This window comes from Sprattus sprattus, assembly GCF_963457725.1.
Source record: "Sprattus sprattus genome assembly, chromosome: 8".
Lineage (NCBI taxonomy): Eukaryota > Metazoa > Chordata > Actinopteri > Clupeiformes > Clupeidae > Sprattus > Sprattus sprattus.
The window spans coordinates 30,424,103-30,434,102 of NC_137927.1; the positions used below are offsets into that span (position 1 = coordinate 30,424,103).

General features: G+C 45.4%; 1 protein-coding gene across 1 annotated transcript in view; it reads left to right on the top strand.

Annotated features, from left to right (window-relative positions):
• LOC308369136 (neuroplastin-like) overlaps positions 1-10,000 on the top strand; it is a 48,558-nt gene that overhangs the window by 17,614 nt on the left and 20,944 nt on the right. Inside the window, exons 2-3 of the mRNA XM_080843480.1 lie at positions 2,271-2,618; positions 7,546-7,747. Of these exons, the coding sequence (XP_080699606.1) occupies positions 2,271-2,618; positions 7,546-7,747 (550 nt within the window). The remainder of the gene's footprint in view (positions 1-2,270; positions 2,619-7,545; positions 7,748-10,000) is intronic.

The following is a 10,000-nucleotide window of genomic DNA, read 5'->3' on the forward strand; positions in this document are numbered from 1 at the left end:
ACACACACATGACTGACACACACACACACACACACTAACACACAGCAAGTGAGAGAGGCAACGTGAGTCAGAGAGAGTGAGAGAGAGAGGGAGAGAGAGAGAGAGAGGGAGAGATAGAGAGAGAGAGAGAGAGAGAGAGAGAGAGAGGGAGAGAGGGAGAGAGAGAGGAAGAGGGCCATTTAAGTCAAGGAGACAGGCAGCCGGCCTATTCAGACTATTATGTTTTTCATAATGCTCTCAAACCTCTCTCTGTTTTGCAAGGTCAGTGTCAAGTCTTTACACCGAGCTCTCTTCAAGGGGATTGGGAATTTCTGAAGGCCAAATAATACAATATTATCACAATACTTCAACCATGATACTATTGCCATGTCGTTTGCTCCATATTGCAGTCCAATATACTTTAGGATATTTTGATCAATACACTTGAATCAAAAGAACAACATTATCTAAATACCAGTAGCAAGTGATTTGTAGTGATTTGTTTTCTTTGTAGTCTCTTTATAGAATAAAAGTACGTACACATTACATAGTATTGATCTTATAGATAAAAAAAAACAAGGTTAGGCTTATTTTTAACATATCCTCAATGAGGAAGCAGTGGCCAATGCAGCCTTAAAGGTCCATATCCTTGAATGGCTGAGCAGTTCATCAGAACGGGTGCCATAGAAATAAGCCAAAGGGGAAACCTAGAGTTCTATCAGTCTGCACTCACAGGTTGCCCTGTGACGCTACCTGTACATTGATAAACAGTTTGGTTGCCATGGTGCCCCAATCCCATCCTGGCCATGTCGTCACAGTCCCAAAGGATCATGGGACAGCATGAACAGCAGAGCGATTCCTAGACACCGTTGTGAGCATAGACATATGTCTATGGTTGTGAGATCCAGGCATAAGCTCTGTCCCTGTGTCTGACATAAGAACTTAACATTTAGCACCCTGACAAATGGCATATCTAGTGTATGTTCAGACGAGCAGTATGCCATCCCTGCCTGTATAGTGTTTGTCTGTTCTGGGATTAGACAGGATATGGACTGTACTGTATTGTATGGTGAGTTGTCTTAGTGTTTTCTGAAGTCTGGATGAAAGGGAAGCATAGATTCCTGCGGTTCTAAGTAGGACAGTCTGTGGAAATCTGTATCAAAGAATGTGCACTTCATTATTGTTTGTGGAAAACACTGGAGACCTTTAAAAGAAGCTGTGTCTAAAATACAATACTATCCTGCTACTGTATATTTACTCTTTATTCCACCCCTGCTAGAAATGGGTTTAATTCATTCTTCGTGCCAGAGGCTAAACTGACTCAGGCTAATGATCACAATATTAATATCACAGTGTCAACTTTAGTGATTTTAATTTCTATTTGGTGACAAAATGACGTAGTGACGGCAGTAGTAGGCAATCACCAATACAAAACACACAATATGGAGGGCATCACGGTTGCCATGGAGACCAGGTGCTGCTGCTGAACGGGTATTTCCTGCCTCTGGGGTCGGCTTCAAGGTCATGTGAGGTCACTTCCCCTTTGGATGGCCGCCTGTGTAGATGAGGCTCTGGGGTCAAGGTCTCGTTTGACACGCGCGCTAACAGACTGGCAATGGATGGGATTGGGCGTGGGTTTTACAGGCGGCCATTAACCTGTATCTCATTGGCACATCTCCTCTCTCTAACACCTCCACCTCAGCCTCACTGCTTTCCTGAAATGGCTCTGTTTTCTTGCATCACACTTTTCTATCACATGATTTTACTGACCTGCTTCTTCCTCATTTATTTGCAATTTAATCATATTTTGTTTTTTCTTTTTCCCATTTTCCTTTCAACTTCCCTCTCCATCTCTTACCCTCTTCTTGCATCCTTTGGACCGTCCTTCCCTCCTTCCTTCCTTCCCTCCTTCCTAACTCTTCTTCTACTCCTCCCTCCTTCCTTCCTTCCTAACTCTTCTTCTACTCTTCCCTCCTTCCTTCCTTCCCTCCTTCCTAACTCTTCTTCTACTCTTCCCTCCTTCCTTCCCTCCTAACTCTTCTTCTACTCTTCCCTCCTTCCTTCCTTCTCTCCCTCCTAACTCTTCTTCTACCCCTCCTCCCTCCTTCCTTCCTAACTCTTCTTCTACCCCTCCTTCCTAACTCTTCTTCTACTCTTCCCTCCTTCCCTCCTTCCTTCCTTCCTAACTCTTCTTCTACCCCTCCTCCCTCCTTCCTTCCCTCCTTCCTAACTCTTCTTCTACCTCTCCCTCCTTCTCATTCCTCCCTCTCTGCCTCCTTTTTCTTCTTCAGCTGGGTTTGTGAAGTCGCCCATGTCTGAAACTAAGCTGACAGGGGACACGTTTGAGCTGTACTGCGACGTGGTGGGCAACCCCACTCCGGAGATCCAGTGGTGGTACGCCGAGGTCAACCGCGCCGACTCCTTCAAGCAGCTCTGGGACGGGGCACGCAAGCGGCGCGTCTCCATCAACACGGCATACGGCAGCAACGGCGTGAGCGTGCTGGGCATCACACAGCTCAAGCTGGAAGACTCCGGAACCTACGAGTGTCGGGCCAGCAACGACCCGCGCCGTAACGACCTGAGGCAGAACCCGGCACAGACATGGATCCGGGCCCAGGCCACCATAAACATCCTGCAGAGTGAGTGGGTCTATGTCCTGTACCGCCTAGATGATGTTCACTCAGACAAAATGAGATATAAAACAAAAGCAAATCTAGGGCTAACTAAACTGCTACCACCTACCCCAGACAACGACACAGCCTTCCACCACTTCCACCACTTCATACACTTGCACAGTTCCACCACACAGAAATGTCCATACAACGCCCTCCTGTTTGTCCCCACATGTGACTGTGTGCAAGTTGAAAGAGACAAAACATGAATCCACAACCTCTATGGCAGTTGGGCTTCATTTTGAATATAAGTTTCCCCTGACATTTGTGAAAAGAACATCTAAGCACTTTACATGTGTATTATTCTGAGGTCTGTATATTGCCCTCTTGCTCCTGGAGTGATATTTTTTTCAGTATTGTTTTGACTGTGATATGATCCTACTGTACATTGCCCCCCCTCCCCAGAATTCCCAGAAACTGAGGATTCACTGAATTCACTAGACATTCAGAAACCCCATTGCAAACTCCCCCCCCTCCCCCCAAAAAGAAAAAAAACCAACCCTCTCTCTTCTCTTTCCTGGAGCCTCGTGTTGTGGATGACCACAAACCAACTTCACGTCCTCCTTTCTCCTCCCGCACCAGACTCTCTGTCCCTCGCCCCCCCCCCCCCCCGCCCCCCTCGCTTCTCCCCTGGGTGCCTTGTACTACCTCTGTGGCTTTCCATCTCAAGTGTCTTACAAACGACAACAAACAGCAACAACCACTTTTGTTTTACTTCGTTATTCAATTTTTTTTTTTTTTTTTTTACATATTCCTTTTTAGAGTAGCTTCCTCAAGAGAATGTTTTGTCATGTCATGTGGGTTTAATTTGCTTCAAAGCATAGTCTTGCAAAGTCTGTCTGCAACCCTGTAGGCCTCTAGAGGCTGTTGGCTCTCTGGATGCTTTGAAGGTGTGTCGTGGTATTTATTTGTCCCCCCCCCCCCCCCCCCGTTTATTTATGTTTATTTGTGTCCGTGCTCTATGTACCGTTGAAGGCTTGCAGGAAAGTGTGGGTAGAAGACACAAGGAAGTTTACAGACAGTACCTCTATGTAAACAAGTAAACATCAACAAACAAATAAATACTGCATAATGCAAAATGAAAAAAGAACAATTGCTCCCCAGTTCTGTCCTCTGTGGCGCTTCGCCTGATAAGACAGTCACCTCGTCTCTGGCGCGGCAGAGGTTTTGTTTGTCTGCCTCCAGAGCAGTATCCGTGGCAGGAGAGTCTCTTGACCGGCTCGCCCACGTTTAACCTTGTGCCTTCTCTTGCATCTCACCTGTGTTGTGGTGGTGTATCAGTAATGACATTATATATACAGTAAATACATACTTACTCTCTTCACCTTTCTCTGTGCACATGAAACTCCTCAGCCAGTGTTATGGTGTCACCCTGGATCACTGATGCCATCAGCAGCCTTGCCACCAGGGCCAGTGTTTCCGAGGGGTGCTTTGGCCACAGTAGGCTCATTATACAGACTGTCTGCAAGGAGAGGTCAAGCACTCTGATGGCCATCCTGTTGTGGGCTTTTTTAACACCAACTAAATTACGCCTTAAATGTTGCACTAAAACAGTTGCAGCATGCCTCCCTGAACTGCTGTATACCATATCAACCTGACAGCTACATTAGTCTACCTGTCCTGTGGACTCACTCACATCTTAAGGCTTAAGATATAAATAACGTTCTGAACTGGGGCATGACTGCTCTTAGTTATCAGAGTTCAGTAAGGGGTAATTTATGCTGTATGCTGATTTTTAAACCACCTAGCGATCATGCAGACTAGAGATAAGTTATTCATGGAAAAATGATAAATGAATCCCCTGAAGTAAAATTCTTTCGAATATGCAACATATTTTGTCATTACTGAGAATAAGTGTTCCCATATGATATGCAATACACGCAGTGTGAATGCATTCATGGTATATGCGTAATATCACATGTATATAACAGGCTATACATACTGATGACACCCAGACTGGAATGTATAGTCTGTGGTCTAAAGAGAATGTTCTGACATGTGGTCTTGTTTTAGCTTGAAGCTGTATTTTTACACGTAGGATTATGATTGGCTTAGATCTGCCATAGCGCTGTGATTGGCTAAGATCTGCCATAGCGCTGTGTATCAAATTCCTCTAACCCCGTCTGCTGCCTGTCATCTGTGTGCATTTCGACATTCAGTGTTCAGAGGTTCAGAACGGGGGATTCACTGGGTCTCTTAACGATGCACTCTTCACAGCGTGCTGCTGATAAAACACATGTGTGTCACCCAAGCTGTTTAAGACCGGTTCTCTCCACAGCCAGTGTTGGATTTCAAGCACCACGATAGCTGATATGGCCAGTAAGATTTATCTGTAAAAACAGACCAAAAAGAATCCAAACAAACGTAAGGGAATGAGCCAAAGAAAGCCATTATCGCTTGTCATGTAAACAAAAGGCTGGCCAATTCCCGCACCGATGGCTTCTCAGGTCTCGGTTGGGTGATTCAGGGAATATAGCACAGCCACGGTGGAAGCCAGATGGGTCAACAGCCAAAAAACAAAAAAAAACTGAGAAAAAAGGCAGAGGAAAAATAGCAAGAGAAACAGATATGGCGTCACTAATTCACTGACTCTTGCCTCTCTCTCCGTCTCTGAGCAGGCGCCCTCCAAATGACCTTGCAGAGGTGCTGAGTGAGCACACACACACACACACACACACACACCTCAGAGTAGAGCAGCATGCCTTTCCAGCTGTTGATCAAACACACATTCCACAATATATCAGTTTATTTTGTGCATGTGAATCCATGTGTGTGTGTGTGCGTGAGAGAGAGAGGGAGTGTGTGTGTATGTGCGAGGGTGAGTGAGTGAGTGAGACAGAGAGAGAGAGAGAAGGGGGGATGGTAAATTTGAGATAGAAAGCGTGCCAGGGAATGTGAGTAAAAGAGGGTGAGTGAGAGAGCAAGAGAGAGAGAGAGAGAGGACAGAGGGGAGTGTGTGGGCGGGCAGGCCTACACACTGCTGAACTGATGGAGGTGGGAGAGCAAGTTGTGCTGTCGCTTAAGTGGATAAGCAAATGCAGAGAGAGAGAGAGAGAGGGAGGGATAGAAAGACAGAAACAAGGAAAGAAGTAGGAGGAATGTAAAATAGACAGGGCAGAAAGAGAGTTGGTAGAAGGGTAAATGGAAAGATAGAGGAGAATAGGGAGGAGCGCCGTAGAGATGGAGAGACAGAGAGAGAAACAGAGAAAGCAGAGGAACTCCCTTTGCCAATTGGACACAGCACTGCAGGGGCAGGTGCTATGAATGCTAACAGAAGTCAGTCTGAGCACAGACCCCCCCCCCCCCCCCCCCCACTCACACACACACACACACACACACACACACACAGTCCCTCCATAGCAAATCGTGGAGGGCTTACTGTACCAGCCAATAGGCAGATTAAGACGCTCCGCCTCCCCTGTTCTTTCCTGCTGCGTTTCCATGGTTTCGGCCACGGTTCCGCCCTAAGGCAAAGTGGGAGGAGCTCTTTGCTGAGCCTTACGACCAGCAGGCATGTTCCCGCTGTGAATGCCCTTCACCACAGACCCTCTGTATCATGCCACAGTAAGCAGCACTGGGCTGCCTACTTCGCCTCACGGGCCCTTTATAAACACTGTGTGTGTGTGTGTGTGTGTTTCTCAGCCGTAAGGCCAGCACTGGTGTCCTTGCTTATTTCAGTCAGACTCAGTTGGCTTGTTCCACTTTTATCTGTGCTGCTGTGAAATGATTCTGTGTGTGTGTTTGTGTGTATGGGTGTGTTTGCGCGCGTGTCTGTATGTATCCCGCTCAGAGACTTCTTCAATGTGAGGACCGACACGATGTCCTTTTCCTTGAAGCGTAACATTTAAAGTCCATGCATGTGTTTTGTTTATTCCTGTCAGTTAGATGAAGCCCAGTGCCTCTAAACCAGTCTCTGTCCCAAGATCCGTAGTGCCTTATTTATCTATTACTATATAAAGGTTTGATTTATAAAAGTGCTGTTTAGGAAGAAAATAATTTGTGTTTGTGTATTTATGCATTTGAAATAGATTTTGCGTGGTATACAGCTATGATAATGTATAAATATCCATGTACCATGTACTCGTGTCAAACCAGGCAGTTTCTGTTGCTTCATAATGAAGCAGAAAAGACAACGTGCCTCAGGGGTGTTAAATATGTGATGAATTAGCATGAATTAGTCCTGGTGTTAGTTAAAGAAACACGAACATGACAGGAAGGAGGCCCCTACCTGGGGCAACAGTATCCAGTGCCCTCTAGGTCCCCTTAAGCTTTCACTCTGGGGCATTTAGCAATGAAAATACACCTAACTGTATACATCATTCAGCGTCAAAGGTGTGTTTCAGAGCATCTGGACAACCTAGTGTGTATGTGTTATTTCAAAGACATTTTCCAACCTAGTGTTTATGTGTTGTTTCAAAGACATTTTCCAACCTAGTGTGTATGTGTTATTTCAAAGACATTTTCCAACCTGGTGTGTATGTGTTATTTTAAAGACATTTTCCCGCAATTAATTCAGGTGTTTTCTTTCTTCCCTGAGAAGGTAAGTGTCAGCATGTATTCTGATATGGTAAATTAAATCTTTTCTATGACTGTATGTCAAGGGTCAAGTTACTGTGGAGTCAAGGCCATCACACAGGAAAAGGTCACAGCCTCAGTTAAATATTATTACTGTGCTTGTAAACTCATCTCTTGTGGCCATCTTTGAAAAAGCATTTGGAGATGAATGATTGTCTTTGCTGAGATGCACGAGCGATTGGCTGTACTCTTTCCCATGCAGGTGACATGGAGCATCAGACAATGTGGAGGTGCATTCTGGGAAAGCTCCTCAGCAATTCCATAACTGTGTCCAACTAATCATGCCCCCCCCCCACACACCCCCTTTTACTTTCTGCAGAGCCCCGGATCAATTCCTCCGACCAGGTGATCCTCCCCACGCCACCCGAGATGTCTCACGGGATGCCGCCCCCCCCTCTGCCGGCCGTCATCCTGCAGTGCAACCTGACCACGGCGCACACCGCCCACCACCAGAGCTTCTGGATGAAGAACGGAGAGGAGATCGATAACACCCGGAAGGAGACGACCAACACGGAACACAAGTGAGCTGGGCCCATTTCTCTCAGTCTGTCCGTGTGTGTGTGTGTGTCCCACTGGCCCCATGTCTCTCAGTCTGTCCGTGTGTGTGTGTGTGTGTGTCCCATCTGCCTCAGTATGATGACTCATGGTGACCAAGCAAGCTGCGTTCTTACGCGGAAGGTGACCATCTAGAACACTTGAAGGCTTCTGGCCTGTCTCCATCAATATGGGCACTGTCCAATGAGTGGCTCTCGGTAATCGTAGCTTTGAAACAGAAACCCTTGGTGGGTTATGGTTTTTCAGGCAATATTAAGTGGGACAATATTAAGTCCCACCTTGGCGAGTGGGACACCAGGGACTCTCGTTGTGCTCGAAACCGTTGGTTTGTGATGGAGTGATTCAATTGATCTTAAGAGGGGTCAGAGTGATTGATTTGGGTGATTTATTAGTGACGAGGTGTAGGTTACTGCTCTGCCAGAGTGTAATGGATGTCAGGATGGTGGACTCAAATCACTTAATGCCTTGTTTGTCACATATTGTGCGTTGCCATCGAGGAATAGAGATGTTGTTGGAGCTGGTTTTCAACACCGTGGTTGTTATTGTGTGTGTAATGTATTGTTACAGAGAAGAGTACAGTGAATGAACTGAGGTTTTGGTAGACCAAAGTGCACAACTTTGGCGACCTGATTTTGCAGAGCCACTGTGTTTTGCGTTGATGCACATTCGCTTATTGGAGTGAATACTGTATATGATATTGAGACACTACTTCTCTTACATAAGAACGGTCTGCACTGGCCATTTCATGATGTTACTTTCTGTTGATGTTTTTTTTTTGAAATCGTAAAAGTTCTAAGATTGGCAAACCAATTGAATCATTAAGTGAAGATTATTGTAAGGCTAAAAATGAGTATGGAGGGCACTGTAGCTCACACAGTAGCCTCGACCACACTCAGGCTTGACGCCCATGGAGGACACGGGTCCGGATCCGGCCCGATGTCATTTCTCCGGTCCACTCCCAACTTCTTCGCCCTCTCATTTCCTGTCCCACTCTTCACTTACCTATCAATTAAAGGCATAAAAAAGACAAAAACAAATCTTTAAAAAAAAAAATGAGTATGCAGGATTTGTTCTTGAAACTCATGATGTCTTCTGTTTTTGATGAACTGAGTTCAAGGATATTCTCTGTACTTAATATGTCTGTATAATCGATGTTAAAAACTGACAGAAATAGCACCTGTGATGTTCTCGATAGGTACTGACACAACAGTGTTGAGATCAGTTATCCCTCTTCAGGGAAATCACACAGACTGAAAGACCACAGCCCCTGAACTCTGCCTGACTCTCACAGGGGGGCATTAATCATCATTATTATTTACCTTAGCCCTCTCCGACACAGGCCGTTATGGATCCAGATGGAGATGATGGGGTCAGGGGGCATGCCTAATAGCTTCCAGTGGACTGAGATGGCATCTTTGGTGTTGTCTCGTGAAGTAGATTAGGGCGTTGGTGTGGCACTGTATGGATGAGAGCTAAGTTGGCTGTGTCTTTCACAGTCCTGTTGGTCGTGTACTGTATGTGAACAGGGTACACGATGGTGTGGTGCTGGCTTTTAGGTATGCCAGGATGGTGTCACTAAATGTGTCACTTAATGCCGTGCCAGTCATATATTGCGCATTGTCATCGAGAATAGAATGTTTTCCACTCTGTTGTTGTTCTTGTGTTTGTAATTCATTGTTATAGTGAAGTTTGCCCAGATTAATTTTTCTCCGGCGAACTGAGGTTTTGTTAGACCAAAGTGCACTTCTTTGGCGACCTGATTTAGCAGATCCACTGTGTTTTTTGCCGTGATGCACATTGGCTAACAGGAGTGAATATATGACATTGTGTCATCACGCTGCATGGAATACATCCCAATCTGTGGACTCTAAGCTGCTTTGCAGATTCTCAGGAAAGTACAGAGAACATTGTCAACAAAGGGTTCAGAATTTGAACAAAGATTCTACGTAAACCACTTATCTTACCAGATTATCCATGTCGAACCTGTTTGTAAAAAAATGATGAAAAGTTGTGTTTGCTCGAAATCCAACCTGAAGAATCACACATTCTGTGCAATTATTTCCTATATTTCCTAATAATTAAGTGATTGAGAGATACTGCTACTACTACTAATAATAATACATTTATTTATGCAGACCTTCATGCACAAATAAGCCACAACATAAACCGACTGTCCTACATAGCGTGTTGTAAGAGGATGCGATGTCCTCAGGAAGACA